The sequence below is a fragment of the Mya arenaria genome, chromosome 3, assembly GCF_026914265.1.
Source record: "Mya arenaria isolate MELC-2E11 chromosome 3, ASM2691426v1".
Lineage (NCBI taxonomy): Eukaryota > Metazoa > Mollusca > Bivalvia > Myida > Myidae > Mya > Mya arenaria.
In genome coordinates this window covers 76,577,123-76,597,530 of record NC_069124.1, presented here as the reverse complement: position 1 = coordinate 76,597,530, position 20,408 = coordinate 76,577,123, and the positions used below count along the sequence as shown (strand labels likewise).

General features: G+C 33.9%; 1 protein-coding gene across 1 annotated transcript in view; it reads right to left on the bottom strand.

Moving 5' to 3' along the window:
• Nucleotides 1-2,705: 2,705 nt before the first annotated feature.
• LOC128226622 (U3 small nucleolar RNA-associated protein 15 homolog) overlaps nucleotides 2,706-20,408 on the bottom strand; it is a 39,303-nt gene continuing 21,600 nt past the window's right edge. The window contains exons 7-13 of the mRNA XM_052936585.1: nucleotides 14,634-14,769; nucleotides 5,122-5,206; nucleotides 4,732-4,884; nucleotides 4,372-4,473; nucleotides 3,759-3,892; nucleotides 3,244-3,302; nucleotides 2,706-3,060 (exon numbers count right to left, since the gene is read on the bottom strand). Coding sequence (XP_052792545.1) covers nucleotides 2,816-3,060; nucleotides 3,244-3,302; nucleotides 3,759-3,892; nucleotides 4,372-4,473; nucleotides 4,732-4,884; nucleotides 5,122-5,206; nucleotides 14,634-14,769 — 914 coding nt within the window. The 3' untranslated portion in view covers nucleotides 2,706-2,815. The remainder of the gene's footprint in view (nucleotides 3,061-3,243; nucleotides 3,303-3,758; nucleotides 3,893-4,371; nucleotides 4,474-4,731; nucleotides 4,885-5,121; nucleotides 5,207-14,633; nucleotides 14,770-20,408) is intronic.

Sequence of the window (20,408 nt, the reverse complement as noted above, 5' to 3'; positions counted from 1 at the left end):
AACTGCGACACATGACGACCCAGTTGCTGTCCATGATAGCTCTTGCCATACTTAAACACAATATAACAATAACTGTCTTTTCACGAGCATGGCATACGAAATATACTGGTTCTATGGAACATTTTCGCTTTGTTAACATGCCTGAAAAATGATCTTTGTTTAAAATTTGAATATTGTGGTGGGAAGAGTTCAGTTGTGTAAATCTGTAGACTAGTTTGTTTGGGATGTACTACTCTTAACCTGGGACCAAAACAATTTAATCCTACTCCTAGTCTTAACAAACAACTTACTTGTCGTTTTATATAAGATAAGCCAAATCGAGTTGAAAGTGGAGAATCTGAAGTTGTTATAACAGGCGGTACGTGTCCCTCTTCATAGACTTGTATACGTCGCTCTATGTCTTAAGGCATAATTTTAGGTTTCACCGAATTTGAAGACAAATTAGTTTGGACTAAGATTATTAAAATTAGTTTAAGCATCATTCAGAATATTTGAAACATGTTATTACTTTTACCAGTGTAATTGATACCCGCGTTATCAATGCAAATATCTAATTTTACATTTATCACGCGGCGGGGTTCGATTTCCCCATCCAGGCCGAGTGAAGATTCCTTTTCAAACCCAACCGATCGAACAACCGGCTTGAAAAGGCCACCAATTCTCTTATCTGGGGCGATCTATTATATAGTTTTAATTTGAACAATGGAATTAAATTTCTCATTTTGATAGTGGAACAAATTTATCACAAAATTCAAGATTCGTATTTTTGGCGATTAATAGAACGGAATTTTGATTTCACGAACAATTGGCAACAGGAATTTATTATTTAAAAAACGCGATGCCAAGGGTTGACATTTCCTCTGGAAGGTCGAATAAAACGTTTAATTAATGTTTTAAGCTAATTGTTCAACATCTGGTTAAGGAGATAAACATCAAATTAGTTTAAATATTTTAATATACGAAATGTCAATCTATAGCCAGTAACGCGGCCGTAGGGAGGGATATAGAAACAGGGATTTACTGACGTCCTATGGTGAATATGCAAATCGTTTAAAAATATGAAAAAGCACATATGTGGAAGGATATGTTCCAAAAAATGTCATACCAGAGAATATAGAATGTGTATAATTGGAATCAAATAAATGGAGGAGTCTATGGGGACACCGTAGCTTCAGGTTAAAAATGGTTGGGTCTTAATTCTTCTACCACCAAAGTACGCTCCAAAGAACTTTCAGCTTTTAACAAATACTGATATTATTATAATGAATATTATCAATATATGTCGAAAGTTCATGCATATAATTATACAATTATAAATTATTATTATAATTATGGTTTCACTTTTCCAAAATGTAACAATGAGGCAAACAATAAGTGTATTGTCTAAGCCTATCCACATTTATCTTTTTTAATCCACATGGGGTAGCTTGACAAATGAAATTGAAGTGATTTAGCAATCTATTACACCAAGGTGATCATTATTGTCATACAATTTTATTGTTTTAATCAGTAAAGAAGAGTACACCTTAAAGGCAGATTGTCAGGCATTTTGAGTCAATGGAAAAAGGAGGTTCGAACAGGTGAACTATGTAGCAGATACTTTGTGAATTGGAACCAAACTTGAGTGACATTAAAGCTAAATCTTAGTCCTAGTATATTTTACTTATATGTTATACTCTAGATAAGTTCATTTATCTCTTTTTCAAAACACACCCCAGATGTCAGTGTCCTTCACTAAATCATCACTGTGACCTTGACCTTTGATAAATGAAATATGGCTCTATGAATCAGGATCTCTCTCTAGATGTGGTAAAAGAAATCTATATTGTGCAAATTGTTAAGATATTGACTTCAATACTGCAGACAGTGTCGGCGACATATTGATGATGTTTAGTCACATAGTCCTTATTTTATCTTCTTTAACTATGAGAGCTAGGCAGTGCGCAAGTTCCAGCATAGACACGGTCCCTTTAAAGCTCATCTGCTGACTAATATCTTAACAATATGCCCATATCACCTAACAATAGGAATGTCTGCCATAATTATTGTGGCTTCAATCATCAAAAATCCTTGAAAGCGTATCAGATTATATTACACCATTGTTTTAATTTGTTTTATACTACAAAACGAACAGCTCGACAATTATTTGCAGTAATTTTGTGTCAGTTAATACTGAAAGTATCAAAAAGAGATATGTTAATTGTGAAATTTTCATGACATTAGTATTAAAGAAAAATACCACAAAAGAAATATGAATATACATCAGAAATGTTAATTGGACTTTAATTGGGAGAATGCAAATGAATCATAAAGATAAACCTTGGCTCGAGTTTTAGACAATAAATTTATAATTATTTATCATTACAAGATAATGAAGTAATTATTATTGGCAATATATGAATCATATATAAGAAAGAAACAGATGGAACATAAGATTGACTTGTTTTATGCCACATTAATATAGCTCTATGGTAGGTAGTGAAAGGAATTATTTATTAAAATAAATAACACAAGACTTAATTAGCAGTCCCAGTATAATATAAATGATAATGCTACATTAGAACCACAAAAGGCATCAAAGTATGTTGTAGTGGTTTTAAAGTGTTTGGCAGAAGTCGAGGTCATTAATCTGAGGCAAATGTATGAGCTTGTGTTTTTTTCCAAACATCTATGTATTGGGTCCTTAAATTTACACAAACAAAACATTCTAAATGTTTATTATTTTTATTCAGGCTTTTGAATGATACATCATAATTCCTCTAACAAACACATGGCCATTCATGCATGCACATCATCCACAACAACACCACTAATCTCAGAATGCTGCTGTAGCAGACTCGGAGGGTTTCATAGTCAACAACTCCCCTAGGTCACATGAACCATTTCCTTCATTCTTATTGGCTGGCTGTGTTGCCTGGGAGGCGGAGAAGAGTGTGTCAAGCTGACCTATGACCTCTAACATCTGGGTCATGTATGTGACCTCCTGGTCTACTGTGACCTTGAGCTGATGGAGCGCTGTGTCCAGCACAGACGACCGACCCATCTGGCTACCGTAGATGTCTGCAGGCAAACATGCACAATTAGCACAAAGGTATAGAGTTTTGACAGATTGTTTCAAAATCTTTTTCTAAAACAGATTTAGTTTATAAATGACAAGCATATATTATCAAGGTTTTTACTTATTCAGTCAGACCTAAATGATATCAATCATTAATGAAGAATTTTTGGAAACGGATGACATACCTAATATGATGTTTGTTACGTCTATTAAAGTAGGCATCAGCTGTGGGTTGGATATATTTCTGGAAACAGAAGAGGAACATATTTAAAACTAATTAGATTGGCATTCAATGTTTACCATAGTTGTCTGGGTCCCTATTCACTGATGTCTTGAGTCGGAGTTTGAGACTTGTACTCAGACAGAAAAGCAAATTTTAAAATGTTACAAAGCATCGTTCTGTAATATACTCGTTTTCACAAAAGGTGTGCAAATTATCGCAAAACATGTCATTTCAAACATATGCAGCAATTGTTACCATATTTGCTCTTCCAATAGTAGTTCTACATTGAAATCAAGATTTGCAGTTCTCAAACTCAGATCAAGAAGTTAGTGTATACTGTATAGTGTATCCCTTTCAAGCCTTTCAGCCTGATATTAACAGGAATATTACCTCATCATTATAATACCAAAATACTTTAAAAGTAAATAACCACTTATAAACTGATAACTATAACAAAGAACAAAGGGCACCACCTACTTGCGTATGAATGATAGAAGTGACTTTAGCTGTCCTCCCTCTCGCCCTGCAATCGCAGACCTGAGAGCCCCCCGCCGGGCTAGCTCCTGCATCACACCCACCGTCACCTGTGGCATCGTTGCACGCAACTTGCTCTAAAAATGTTTGCAATACTTGATATTATGATTGATAAATTATAATATGTATACATACAAAGTCGACTGCGATTGTTTCATTGCTTTGAATTGACAATGAATATTTTTTAAAGACACATGCTTAATCTGTTGTTGTCAAAGGTAAACAGGGTAATAAAAAAAGTAATAATTGTAAACTTAAAAAAAGTAACTGTCAAACAAGAGCGCAGCGAGACCAACACCAAGACTCATCTGTTTATTTTTTCTGTGAAACAAGGGTTGTAACTCCTAAATTATCAAGGTAGAGTTATGTGCCTTGCTTAACATATGCATAATGTCTCCATTCACATGTGTTCCCAGTTTCATTTGAGTATCTTGAAGGGTTTTTGAGCTATGGCCAAGGTTTAAGTTTATAGCCAAGGTTAAGTTTATACATGACAATGATAAAAAACAAACAAGCTTAAAACAGACATTTTGAAAGAAGAAAACAAAGATGAAACCTCTAGTGCTGAGTCGAGAGCCTTGCTGTGTTCAAACTTCTTGAAAAATCGGTCATACTGGGCCAGCTTCTCCTTCTTACGGTGTTCCACCACATAGTCATCCTGCAACAAAAGACGCAATGTCAGGAAAACATACACTGTCACAGTGGACGAAGTATCAATACTTATTTTCTTTACATCTAAAGCTGAAAAGCAAACATGAATGACACAATTCAAATTTTGGATTTTTGTCAGTTAACGCAATAATTATGTTATTGCAAAGGAATATGGTTTTTGTACTGAATAAAAAAAAGTTACCAAACTAGCCTAGTGCCCATCACACTAGACATAACTGCTGGCACAACAGCCACACTGACCTACCTTGCTAGGCACTATAGTTTTCCCTCTGAGACCATATCTGAAGGATATTGGTTTCTTTTTGCTCTGAGTCTGTGTTGCGGCAGTGTCTGGTTTTCGGCGCTGCAGGGAGACCAGTCCCTCCACAGTTCCCACAGCCAGCAGACTGTCATCAGGCTGAAATAAACCAGGAAAATAATACCCAAAACTTTTTATTGCCTACTGATACAATAGCATTTAAGTTGGATAAAATCTAGAAAAGTTATGAACATAAATTACTTCTTCAGACAATTAAATTTTTTGGTCTATATTAATATATTTTTAATTTATGGGTTTTTTTTTGTTCATATTCCTTAATAAAAATGAACAATGAAAATAAAAACTCAAGAATTTATATGAAGCAATCCCACTAACCGAGACTCCAACACTGAGTACAGCACCGGGACAGTCCAGTGTATGAACCACTTGGTAGCTGCTCACATCATAGATCTTGATGTGCCTGCAATAAGACAAGGACAATTATCACATTGAGTGCTGTTTCACACAATGCAACATGGACAAATACCACAGTAACTGCAGATCAACAGGGAAAAATACAATACATTGACTGAAATGCAACATGGACAAATATCACATTGACTGCCATTTCACGCAATGCAACATGGACTAATATCACATTGAGTGCCATTTCACGCAATGCAACATGGACTAATATCACACTGACTGCCATTTCATGCAATGCCACATGAAAAAAATATTCCATTGACTGCCATTTCACGCAATGCCACATGGAAAAATATCACATTGACTGCAGTTCAACATGGACAAATAAAACAGTGACTGCAGTTCAATATGGACAAATATCACCTTGACTTCAGTCAAAAATGGACAAATATCTCATGACTGCAATGCAACATGGGACATATCAGATTGACTGCAATTCAAAATTGACAAAGATCACATTGGCTCCAATGCAACATGGACAAATATCACATTGACTGCAATTCAAAATTGACAAATATCACATTGACTGCAATTCAAAATTGACAAATATCACATTGACTGCAATGCAAAACGGACAAATATCACATTGATGCAGTCCAACACGGACAAATATCACATTGCCTGCAACCAAAAATGGACAAATATTACATTGACTGCAATCCAAAATGGACAAATATCACATTGACTGCAATCCAAAATGGACAAATATCACATTGACTGCAATGCAAAATGCCAAATATTACACTGACTGCAATGCAACAAGGACAAATATCACATTGACTGCAAAGTAACATGGATAAATATCACATTGACTGCAATGCAACATCGACAAATATCACATTGACTGCAATGCAACATCGACAAATATCACATTGACTGCAATGTTAATTGGACAAATATCACATTGACTGCAATGCAAAATGGACAAATCTCATCTTGACTGCAATGCAACATGGACAAATATATCACTTTGGCTGTATTAGATTGCAAGAAAAATAATACTTGTACCTGCCTGCAACAGGACGTTGACCTCTACTGCTGCTTTTCAAAGTAGAATTTTTTTCGCATGCTATAATAATGAAAATACCTTGCTGCTGAGTTAGTGATGGCATATGCATTTGATGCAGCAAGTGTGGTGTCAGTTCCATTAACTTTTCTGAGATTGAACAATGCAAAAATACCTCTCTCATCTGGTTGACTGTCAGGCTGTCATTTTATTTCGTTTATATACAGATCATGTAAACAATGTCTTCAAATCTGATGCAAATTAACATTGCAAATTACAAACAGCACATGTTCAGCTAAAAAAAACTGGCACAAAGGCAGTGCAAAAATGCAATGATTTTTTTTGGGTGGCAAAACGTATATCACCAATTCACCAACATTAATCAAAATACTACAAAACAAAAAGACAAAACACTACAACTGCTTCCAGCTCTTCTAGCCAAGACCCTCAAAAACAATTAATTTCATTTTCTACAGATCATATAAACAAGAACAAAGGCCCATTTCTCTTGAACATTATTAAACATCTAGCAGAGCCCTGATGAATGTTTGGGAGACGTAGAGGTGCTAAGTACCTCAGGTGTCAATTGATGGATGATTTATGACCAGACAGATGAGTAGGAAATATCTATCAAAACTCATGTTCCTTTTTTCATTTACTATTACACTTAATCAACTCAACCCCATTCTGTATAGTGCTGCTATTTTTGCATTATTATAACTTCCGTTTTATTGCCTGTAGTCAAGAGAGTCAACTAGTTGCTTCTACAACTCAATTCATGCATACTTTATGATCGCATCTCAAGAAACTTCTAGAAAAGTGATATTTACATTAAATATAAGATGTGATGTGTGCAAAGATGTTTGTAGCTCCTGACTTTAAAGATCCTAGGCTTGACCCCTAGACATTAGGCATCTCAATGCATTCTGGAAATAGTCCGAACCAGCTGATCAAGGACTTTGGCAACATGTAACACAAACATTTAAATAATTAAAAAGTCAATTCTTTGTCAGTATATGAATATAATTGACAGTCTTAAATCAAAATACACAAACCCTAAACATTATTATCTCCAGTAGCCCAAACATTAGGCAGAGGGATAACAAAAACTGCATGTTAATAACTGCTTTATTCAGATTGTGCTATAAAAAAATCAAAATTCCAAATTTTTGAGTAAGCTTTCACCATTAGCACTGATTCTCTTGTCTTCTGACATCTTTATTGTTTAATATTTTCTCATGTAATTCATAAGTTAATATATATCTCTTACTTAAGTCGTAAGTGTGCCAATCAAGATCATATGATTTAATGATGATGGTTTTTGTTAAAATTTTAGAGAAAATAATGAGCTTGAAATGAATTACATGATACCGGGAGATATTTGAACCTCAAAGGTGCTCAGTGAACTCTCCGAACTTCCAGTGAGGCTCATAACAAAGCCAACAAATCAAGAACAAGACATGAAAATTACATTATAGGAAATATATTATTTAAAATACTTAAAATATAATTAAGCTGCACAGTAAAGCTAAAGCCTTGAACATATGGTCAGATACAATTTTGTCAATGTACTCAGAGTGAAAAAAAATGGCGGCAATTGTACAATTTCAGGGCCACGACCCACATGAGATAACCCCCCATTATCTCCTTGATGACCAAAGACAAAATGCCAAAAACACTGGCATTTGGTCTCCTCCCCCTTACAGTCACTTTTGAAGATCACTCAAACTGGTAGTTCACTCTCATAACTCTAACAATTCTTTGCAACAGTGCCATCACCTACAGTAGATGCTGTCTGGATTAAGATGACCTCTTGTGAGGCCTTGATAGTGAGCTTAAAGTACAAGTACAAAGTCAGAGTCGACATGTTCCTTAATGTCAGTCTAAGAAATTACCATTCAACATGTTCTGTGGTCAACATAAATAATTTGAGTTAAATTGTCATTGTTACTAGCATACCAAATACCAAAAACATTTAAGCCTCCTTTGAGGGTGTAACGACCCCCACCCCCTTTTGATACTCGGGCAAACCTTAAGTAGAACTCAAGACTCAGAGGATGGGCAGAAAGCAATCCGTAGAAAAAAAATAAAAAAAATATTCTGTATATGCTAAACATAGTTAAATATTATTTGTCATGCAGCATTAAGGCAATAAATGAAATCTTTGTACGTAATGAGGGTAGCGGGAAACATCCACTATTTTGAATACATAACAATACTTGAGAAGTCTTTCTCATAAAATGATCACCAGACTCCATAGGCAAAGGTTAGGTTATAAAATGCAAAATTCATTTTGATGAAAACATTTCTTCTCTCAATCATGTCAAAAATGCAGCAAAAACGCTCAAAATACATAGAAGTTTGAGAATATAGTGAATGCTAAAACAATCAAGTCTAGGCCTATGGCACTGAAAAATGGCTGATATATCTTATTATTAAATTACTGTTTGTCACTTTACTTAGCACTTTGGGGAAAAATCCATCAATTTGGGGAAAGATGGATACTCAAAGCTGGAAATTAAATTCTAATGGTGCAATATAGATCACTCTGTGGCAATGAAATATTGTCTGTGTCAAATTCAGTTAATAAGAAGTTGTTTTATTGCAATTTATTCTTCAAGACAATTCATTACTTTCTGTTGTTTTTACAGGGAAGGTAAAATTGCAAAAACAGCAAGACAATAGTACATTCTAATAGATTACACAAAAAGATATTTGCAAATGCTATAGTCTCAAAGAATTAAAACAGAGATAATATTTTTGTATAATATATTTTTATATGAAATAAGAGTTTGCAGAATGTACTCAGTAAAAAGCAGTACATATGTTTAAAACAAGAGCTGTCATAGCCTGGACACAGGAATGGCAAACAATTTCTTTGAAGAAATGCCATAAATCCCAAGGTTATTGTACGCTGCATTTCCACTCATCATGCTCGGCAAAAAGTATGTTGAATAATTAAAATCCATTGAAAAACTTAAAAGAAACGCTACTGACAAGAAAAAATTACCAAAGGATAATAACTTTGTAATTAGCTGAAATAAAGTAATGGTTCTTCTTGTATACTTGAATCCCTCTCACTGTGCATTTCCATAGTAAAAAAGTTTAATTAAATTTCAACCAGTCAGTTTTCAAGTTATGGTCCTGACAAGAAAAGGTAACAAAGGGCAATAACTCTGTAATTAGCTGAAATTGAGTCAAGATTATTGTACACTGCACTTCCTTTTATTGTGTTTTACCATTGTATTAAGTTTAATTAAATTCCATCCATTAGTTTTCAAGTTATGGTTCAGACAAGAGAAGTTAAAAAAGGGCAACTACTCTGTAATTAGCTGAAATAGGGTTATGGTTCTTGCACAATGCACTTCCTCTCATTGTGCTTTTCTAATTGTATGAAGTTTAATTGAATTCCATCCCAAAGTTTTCAAGTTATGCTCCGGGAAAGGAAAAGTAACAAAGGGCAATTACTTTGTAATTAGCTAAAATGGAGTTATGGTTTTTGTACACCGTACTTCCTCTCATTGTGCTGTATCATTGCATGCAGTTTAAATTAAATTCCATCCAGTAGATTAAAGTTACTGACTCCTGACTAGGAAAATTGCAACTGACGGACAGACAGACCAACCACAAGGTGACTCCAATATACCCCCTTCAAACTTCGTTTGTCTTGGGTCTAAAGAAAATCTGAAGTTTAATAGTCTCAGAGTCTGAATCATGCAAATATGTTGGCAAGAAAATAAGAACTTTCTTAAATGTTAACATTATCAAAGTGTATCAATATGGATATGTATTCCAGTGAAGGCAATAATGGCAGTAAAATTGCTATTATATAAATGCAAACATCAGGCAATATAGAAAATTTTCAGTTCAAAATTCCCCATTATACCAATATGAACACTTCAAAATACTTAATAACATAAAATGGTTGATGTTTTAATTTTTCTGTTATTAAAGAAATAAACCTCCAAATTGAAGAGTTCATTCTTCATCTCTGAGTGTTTTCTACCTTCAAATGAAGAGTTGTGAGGCGCAAATGACAGGTGTTAATTGTCTAATACACAGTTTATCCATTTCAGCATACTTACGTTAATTATTTGATAGATGAGGGAAGCTAAGATGGTAAGTCTTTTATATAAAAAATGTCAGAGAAATTCCACTTACATATGATCCTTTTTAGATAATGATTTTCAAATTGTGAAAAAATGGAATTCTAGGGCTTTTGTGGGTGGCCATTGAACTTATAATTTTGTAACCATATGTATTGGGATGAAGGATACACTCAGCTTGCAGAATAAAGATACAGAAAAGATATTAATTACTGGTTTAAATATGAATTGATCTTATTTTACCACTTCAATTCTTCTAGGATATTTTCATTTTGCCACACTTTATAGGTACCTTCAGGGAATGCATTGTCTCACAACAGAACTGACCATCAATGTTATGTGAGTTCAACCCCAATAGGCCTATTAATAATTGTTTTTTTTTGTTTGTTTTCCATGAGCCCTCTATGGAATTTAAACAGGCTTGTGAGTATACATATTGTAAAACACAAATGTCAGTGTAATTACGGCATGTTTCAAGTATCTTCTTGTTACTTTCCTGCAAATCAAAAATTCTACCATGATCCAGGTCTATTTTTTTAATTTCGAAAACATATGTAAAAAATGACAAACTCAGTCAGTCTTGTACAATCTCTTCACTGTACAAGCTATAAAAAAATAAAACATTAGTTATAATTAATTAGGCTGCAGATGAAAATGACTGTGATTGGAAATCGAGCATGAAAGTGAAAATTAGACGGGGCTTATCAGATTCAGCAGGCTCTTTTATCAGATCAAGGTTAAAGGCCCATATTGTGAAGGATGAGGTTTATTTTATTCATAGCTTTTAATAAAATAAAAAGGTTATTATTTTACCATTAAATATCACCTGTGGAAAAAAAATGTTTGTAAAGTATGATTAAAAATATGAACATTGCAAAAATAGTACCTAAGATAAACACAACAATGTGTGGCCAAAAAAATATAACATAGCAATTTTGCTCCCTTTTTGTTCTGAGATACACCTAATTTTCTCATTTTCCCCGCAAATATACCAGAACCTTTTATTCTACTTTTTTTCTTCAACCATTTCAATGTTGCAGGTTTGATGTACCTTTAACAGAAGGGCACCTAGAAAGCTGTCTTGTGAATCAGTAACAGAAGATATCAAATAATTTCCCAAAACTCATTTCGACACTTTGATCCGGAGGCTGATAAAGAGGAATGATGAGAGTGGCAGAGACTTCCAGTGATTTAAACAAAATTAAATGGATATTTATTGCCATTTCATTCACTGTGGAATTCTATGAAAACAATGCTGGGGTCCGTTCACATGGATCCAGACATGGGGTCAAAAAATGAATAATACTTTTACATATCAAAGCTTCCATGTACTTCTGTTGGTAATAAATCATGACTAGAATTGTGTGCATTGCTGAGTGGTTATAATTCCTCATGAAATACCCTTAATTTCACTGTAAGAGTAAACCTAACATATACAGCTCATTTCATTACCATTATTTCAGGACAAATATGCATATTGGAAAACAGCAACTATTAATGTAAAACAATGACATACAAAAACTATCGTACACTTGGTATCATTGTAACAAAACATAAACTGCATGTCAATCATTTTAGGGCTGTGCTTCCTTAATAGAAAGCCAGCTAAGGTCCCAGTACAGCTGTAAAGTAAATATTTCCATATTCCACAGACATTGATGAGACATTGCATGTGCTGTTCCTTCATGCCAAATCCTCAAATGAAGACAACAGAATAAATTAGCTTTATCATAAATTTAATGGATACATAACACTTCTTTTAAAAACATTATTAATTAAATAATGGGTTCTGGGCAACTAAAAGGCATTCCTCTCATTTTGTCAGGTCACAGATCCTACCCACAATCCACAATGCAAGAACAAGACGGCCATATGGCCCCTTCCTAAACAGAGATGATAGCACTTTATAAATGATCGACAAATTGACATGGTGTGCCCCCAGCTCTCTGCAAAGAGGAGTAGGTGGGGTATACTGACATTTCTGATGACTTTAATGGCATATAATTCATGTGGATGTGATAAGTTAATATCATTTGATTTCTTGTCTGTAATTAAATTAAAAAGGTTTTAGTGGTGTAATATTGAGTTATTTACGCACACATGTTGGGGTAAAAGGGCTTAATTGTTGTTGATATGGCAGTATACATAAATATTAGTAATAACGCGGTAATGAATCGTGTGAAGAGTTATTTCTAGCTGTTTCATTTCCATTACTTCCCGGTGAGAGGGGGCAGGACCAGGGCACAGAAGTGCGGGGAGATGGCAGCAAGGGACGGCCAGGGGCTCCTGGGATAGGACACACAAGCCTAAAGCCACAAACATACATAACGCTGAGGTCTTAAAACTGAGGCATAAACCTGGGACAAGCTTGAAAATGGCAGAATATTTAATGACTATTTACTGAAAATGATTGCACATGTTCTGATTGAAAGTGAAAGACTTGATTCTATACTAGATTCAAAAACAACAAAATGCTTTTTGTTTATCAAATACTGTTTGTTGATTAATAAAAAAATATACAGTAATAAAGAAGAACTATTTGTGTTCATACATGAGTGCATTGAGGAAATATTTGGGGAAAGATGGCGCTTTTGACATTTTCTTGATTTTATGCCCAGACAAATTTGACTTAATGTTTCCACTTTTAACTGTTTCAAAATTTAGCAAAATTAGTAGCAAAAGCTTATCACAATAGGAAGATTAAGTTTCAACAATTTCAACTGAAAAATATCTCATTAGAGGAAACCTAATTAAGACTGTATTCTGGTATGTTTAAACCTGCTATAATCACATTCTAGTTTCAATTATCTTGATGAAAACAGAAAAAGAACAATAAAGTCGCTAGCATTTCCCTGATAGAAATCATAAAATGATAAACAGATATTTGTCTACTGTATATAACAAGGCAGTCGTATAATAAAAGTCACTTTGCGTTTGTCTATAATGGCACAAGTTTTTTCATCACAAAATCAAGTTAATCATTATCACATTTTTGTAAAACTTCCTTCAGCTATTTGAGACATCATGGTGGGAGGCATGCTAACTTGTCTCAGACATTTCCAATCAAGTTGTAATCAAGAAAATGAATTTAAATTAAACTATGAGAGAATAATTTCTCCTTTTAATATTATTGCAATACAGAAAATCCATTAAAATTGCATTAAAATGAGCTAATTGAATATTTATTGTTATTACATAGGCAATATTAATTCCCTATTTATTTCGATTGTTACAAGTGTTTGGTATCATTTGATAAAGGGTGTGTAAACTGTAGATATTGGGTACAGTAATACGTTTTCTGATATTTGTTTCTAAAAGAGCCCGCTTTTTATGAAAGTTGTTCGTGAATGTGCACATTTTTTAGAGCTAAAATTACTATTTCCGGCACAGAATGGATACACAGATTCTTGTTTCCTCTAATGATGGAGAGCATAACATATCTATAACATATAATACATGAATATACAGTTCATATATAATCAAAACATAGAAAAGAATAGGAAAATTGTATGAATGACATCAATTTCACGGTACACAACAATACAAAGAATGGGAAATAAATGACATGTTCATACACTAAACCCAGCATTTCAGCCATTTTTAATATCAATACCTTTAAGCTTTTTAATGGATTTTTTTTTGTATTTAAAGCTCTTTAAAAGGCTTCAAATGTTGGTGTAAAAAATGTACAATGGTTACATGCAAAATCTTAACCAAATTTTTAATTTAAGTGATAGAGTCACAATTTGCATTATATACAAAACAGAGTTATCTTCCTTGATTAAGTAGGTTGAATGGTTGTACAAAAAGTCTCAATGCAGAACATTCAGTAGTTGCTGAGATATGAACTTTAATATGCTAACATACAAAACTTGAACCAAGGTGTGACAACGACGCCAATGCCAGGGTGAGAAGTATAGCTCTCACATTCTTTGAATAGTCGAGCTAAAAACTGTAACTAATTTTATCTCTTTGAAGCAAATGTAATTAAAAGGTTATCAAATTTATATGAAAACATATGCACTACTGGGGCATAATATCGTTGCATTTGTCCTGGTGGTGCACATTTTTCGGCCACCCAAGAACTCGAGCATATTTTCAAATAAATTTAATAAACTATAAACATGCAAAGATAAGAAATATCTGACAGTATGATCACTGTTTGGACATTAACTTGCTCCACTCCAAGCATACCCACAAAGGGAGAGCACTGCATGTGATGCAACAGCTCACCTAATCTTATTCAATTTGTCCATGTTGATTGATAGACATTCATTGAATGACATTCCCCTTTCTAGTAAGTTATTTACCTGTCAAGGGCCCCGGAGAGGAGTCGCTGGTGGTTGGAGGCAAAGGCCAGGCATGTGATGGTCTTGTGATGGTGGGAGAGCGTGGTCACCAACTTCCCGCCAGCCAGCGCGTCCCACACACGTACACACGAACCTCCTGAAATACAGCAGCAAATATTGTATTCAGAAAACATTACTTCATCATAACAGTCCATTCTTTCGCATATATATTCATATTCTGCCGAGACATTTGTGCAAACTAAAAACAGAAAAATGTCATACAACCCAAGCTGGCTATGGTCTTGATGAATAAAAAAAGTTTTTTGGGCATACTGCAGCAATAAATTGTTCTTGAGGTGGGTTTATTTTAGTTTTAAGTTTTCTCTTTATGAAAATGCGTCAAAAACAGAAAAAGCTTCAGAATATGAAAAGAAGCTTGTTTTAAGAGTAAGAAAATAAACGCTCATAAATACTTCAATGGTCTGTCTTATCAAAGGAACCAGAGTTTAAGGGCTGCAGTTTGCGCCGTCAGCTATTCAAAATATGCCAAAATGGATGTATGAAATACATCCGGTAGCGTTGTTTTTGAAATTCTTTCATAATTTTAACAAAATAACTCGACAATTTCAAGACTTCCTAACCTGATGTCTATTAGCAAAGACAAGCTATTACTGTTTGTTTATTACGATCAGCTTAATATATACTCGGAATAATGTTCCCTATGAATTATAAGCCCATTATCTGTACCTAATACAAGAAATAGAATTCAGTCTGGCTCATAAATAAACAGCAATATTGCTAAATAATCTAATTGTACGAATGCATTATACAAACATTTATTTTATATCTGTGAATACAAAAAATGATCATAAACATGTATATAATGGCTTGGTTATGCAGAATAACTATGGAAAGCCGTAACTTTTACAACCTGACGTTAATATGGACAATTTTTATGCCCAATTTTCATTAGAAATATGCCAGTTGCAATGACGCTAAATATTTTAATAAAGTTCCACTAATCTGACACATTTGTTTTGTGCTGTAATTCATAATTTTATTAGATGAAAACAAGAAACAACTGCAAAATCTGAATAAAACGCATTCTTAATGAGTCTACAGTGATACAATAAATGCAAATCATATGTTACCAAGAAATGACAATTATTTTTTCTAATAAAGTCATAAATTTTATTCATTTTCATTTAAGATTTGCTATAGCGTTAGTTAATTTAACAATGAGCAATTTCCCATGTTCTTTGTTTAATAATGATTTCAATAAAACATGTTACGGTTTAGGGATTTAGTGTTTTCTCATCCAGAAAAGGGGACAATGTGATCGCTGTTCCCATGGTTTTGTGTGAGAGGTCATGGATGTTGAAGGCCCATCGTTTTTTATGGTCTTTATTTGCCAAGTGGTTTCAGTAACAAAAGTGGGATAGCATTAAGTTTAGAATTTATACCACAACTGATTGTTATAATGTCAATTAAAAAAATAACAGGGAGAAGGTGTAAAAATTCATTAGTTACAATTTATTTTTTCAGGAATATGATGTCATAACAAGAACTTTTTCCAGAACAACAAGGCACTTTAGAGACTAAGCGACTAGAGACTAAAATACTTGGACAAAAAGTCAAGAAATATCTGAGAACGATTCTACGAAATTAAGCTAAATACAATGACAAAACAATTAGAAAATGGTGTATGGTCCATCCCATGAAACGATGAATTAAGCAATTCATTGGGAAGAATTTTCATTGTCTTCCCCAGAAAATTGGCTATCAACTTGATTTCTAAGGATTGTGAGCCAATTTCTTCATTTGGCTTCATCTATATTTGATGGAATCAATTAACTTAATATAGAATTAATACATGACTATGCGCTACTAGAATGTTTTAAGTGATATGGCACAATTCTAAAGATCAACGCCTAATAAACTAAAAGAAGTTGAAAAAAAGGCTTATGACTTCTAAAATAAGATTACCTTAAGTTCACTGTTTGGAATGAAGCAACTGACAAGATAAAGCAATTATTAACAGTTTGAAAAGAACTATCTGAGCTGCATCACACGATTTTGGGCCTTCGGACATAATTACCGCATTATATCATGCATAGGACGCACTTTTTTACCCCCAATTCTCGTCTTAAAAATTGCCTGCGTCCTTTCTATGCTATTAAAATTTCATCTGTTTTATTTTTCCAAGTCCATTTTAGATCGAAAATATCGGACCGGGGAAGAACGAGGTAATAGTAAGTATCTGTACTGCGTCACCGAAGAGAACTTCTGACATACCGTATTATATCATGTATAGGACGCTAGCATAGATAGGACCCAGGCAAAAAAATAGTTGAAAAAAAACGGGTAAAAACCTTAATATATAAGATATTTAAAAAAAATATGTCAAAATCACGCAAGTTAACACACGCAGAAATATATTGAATGTTTACTTTAAAATGATTTATTGAAAATAAATTGAAAACAAACAGGAGTGTTTACTTTTTTCCAAAAGGGACGCTACTCACAAAAACTCGATGTGAGTCAGCACTTTAACTCAATTGAGTTATAACGGAAAATCGGGAAAGGAGGAAAATATCAATTAATCATTGTTCATGATTTTAATGTTTCGATATTTTACAAGACTTTTTGTTGTATCTTACTGTTTTAAAAAAATAATAAAGGAATGTGTATAACGCAGCATTATTGTCACTATCAAATCTTTTCAAATGTGCGAAGGTGTGAAAAACACCCACTGTCTGTCATAAGAAAACATCAATAGAACAAACTATTGAGATGGTAATACCGTATGGTTGTTTGTTCGCACTATACCCGTCGTGCCTTCCGCTGGCAAGGCTTATTACCGACACACAATAATTATGCTGACATGCTTTAATCAGCGCAGCGACAAGCCTTATCAAAACAATCATCAGTTTTGACAATACACAGTTTTGCAACGGTTGCAATGGTTGACTGTCATTCAGAAGGCATGTCGGGACTATTACAACGGTTGACTGTCAGTCAGAAGGCGTGTCGGGACTATTACGGCATTTGTATAAATCTTATAATATGCGTGAATGTTCTCAAAATGTCAAGACTTAAATCATTGTTGTGTACACCAAATTACCGAAATATGACGATAATTATCGAAATACACAAGACAATTATCGAAATATGCCTTATATACTTTTTTTTTTTTACTTCAATATATGTTATAAATACTTTACCAACCTCAATTTTCCGGCTTCGATTTTGACATTTTTTCCGCTGCGTCCTATCTAATATATTAAGGGTTTTTACCCGTTTTTTTAACTATTTTTTTGCCTGCGTCCTATCTATGCTAGCGTCCTATACATGATATAATACGGTATTACTAATGAAATAATCAGTAACAAAAAAATGTCTGGCATTCGTGGCCAGATTAGACCTCCCAGGCAATAACTAACTTCCTGCAGGATAAGCAGTCCTTATTTGTATAGGGTTGCCCATTTTAGGGATATTGAAAAAGCGCTAATCTATATACCTGTATGACCTTTAAATCAATATGACTCAGATTAATTGTGGCCAAATCTTTCTTATTTTAATATATTTTTTACAGATAATAAACTTATCAAAATGCGCAATGCATGGTCTGTTCCTTGTAAACTTGTATCTCACACAATTTTAGACATCACCGTGAACTTTTTGGCATAACTTTCTGAAATGCAATTATCTGAAACACCCAATAAAACAAAACAAGCAAACCAATGTCTGAAAGGCTCAAAATAGCAAGATGCAGCTCATTTTTGAAATACTATTATAAACAATGCTTGTGGCTAAAATAAAGAAACAATCTTTGACTCAACTTCACTTATTTATTTAGTTAGGTATTTTTCTAACATATTCACTGTTGTTTTTTTCTAAAAGGATCACATATTTGCATATCACCAAGTGTATTATATAACTAATAGCACAATGTCCCGATTAGTTTTTGTATAATCAGATAAACAACACTTTAACCAGCTAATGTCTAACAGGAAATCTAAAATGAAATATTCATGTCACCTTTATGTACTAACTGAAATATTATTAAGTCAAAATTACACTTTAGGCACGCTTTCAACAAAAAAAGTTTGCTCATTCTTAATTGTCATTATTTCTCTGTAGGTTTTTATCATTTGGTCTGACCTTGATCGTATCTGAGATGCATTTATGTAATAGAAAACTTCCGAACACACATGGAAAAACTTCATATAAATCATACAAATATCTGGTTTTAAACTTTAAATAATGCGCATGAACTCTCGAGTACATGTCAAAAATACTATAATGACACTTGGCCGGGTACTCGTTAAGTTGCAAGAATTAACACAATTTGACGTATGAAATGTCATAATTCGCATCTACCAAACTGCAGACAAAGGCTGGCCACATGTTTCTAATAAATGTAACATGGATTTGAAGATGATCATATATCATTTTCTTGTCAGTGCCATTTTTTGTGTCTATTAGAAAATGTAATGGAAAATATTCATGCTCTCCTTAGCGTGAAAATCAACAGTTTTGTATAACAATATAGCAACTAATGTTTTACATCATTTTGCCTCCATTAAACTGGGGTAAATGTAAAACCGTGCGGAACACAGAATTTTTCCGAGACATAACTATGGAATTATTCTGTCTGCAACTTAATGTCCGGTCTCATCAATGTAATGCATTTCAAACAGACTTATTGTTACCACTAATACTTTCCACAAATTTAGTAAGATATTTGTTGGCTGGAAGAAATTTAAACATGGAGGATCATGTTTTTTTGCCACAAATTGTTGGCACTCATGGGAATTTCACAGGGAAAGTCACATAACCTGTAAGGAGCATGTATTTACTCGTTGGGAGTGGCACCTTCAGCAGTAGCCTTGAGTATTAAAAGCCTTCTTCTAATCATTTCCGTTAGATATTTTACGACCATGTTAGACCATGTTAGATGATGACTTCAGTACAACATCACATTCCCAATGAAATAGTTAGGTCTTAGCTGTGCCTTTCGAACCTGCACCAGTCTTTACTCTTTCTACCTTCATTGCGTTGTTTCAAATCTGTATCATATAACATTATTTTTTGTCCATTATCTCTCAGAAAAGAACTGTAAGTGTGTCAGAATAAATCTGAGCCTCTTAAATATGTCAAGAATATGTTTTTGCACCACTTAGCAATAACAATAAACAATCTCTTCAGCAGCTTCAGATATATATTGAAACAAATGCAAAGATGAGCATATCTGACTGAGGACAAGATAAAACACAGAGTGAAGAGCCCCTAAGGCAGATAACCCTGCCAGGATTTACAAGACCCGCCGCTGACCTGCCTTGACCTTAATGGCCCAATGGCTAATTAAACTACTGACATCCTGATAATTCACCAATTTAATGGTAAATAAATGCCCTGAATGAACAGTTGAGCTTTGCAGGGTGCTACCTGACAGCAGCAGAAGTCCGCTACTGGGCTATGCCTGGTATTTGACACTGCCACCTTTCATAGGAAGAGAATTTTAATAGAAAAAGTCAAATTATCTGATAACAGTCAATGGAGACTGATTTGGACAAAAGTATTTCTACAGTTAATTTGACAACATTACTCCAGAGAGTTCATAGAACCATACAAACTTGAGAATCTTCCCCAGAAGAGAGCCCTGGAATTTAAGAACTTCAAAATAACAGAGAGAATTAAGTATCCATCATAAATCTGAACTGAAACAACTAAAAATACACTTTATATTTGAATGACAGCAGTCCATTTCCACAGAAATTAAACTGAAGTATG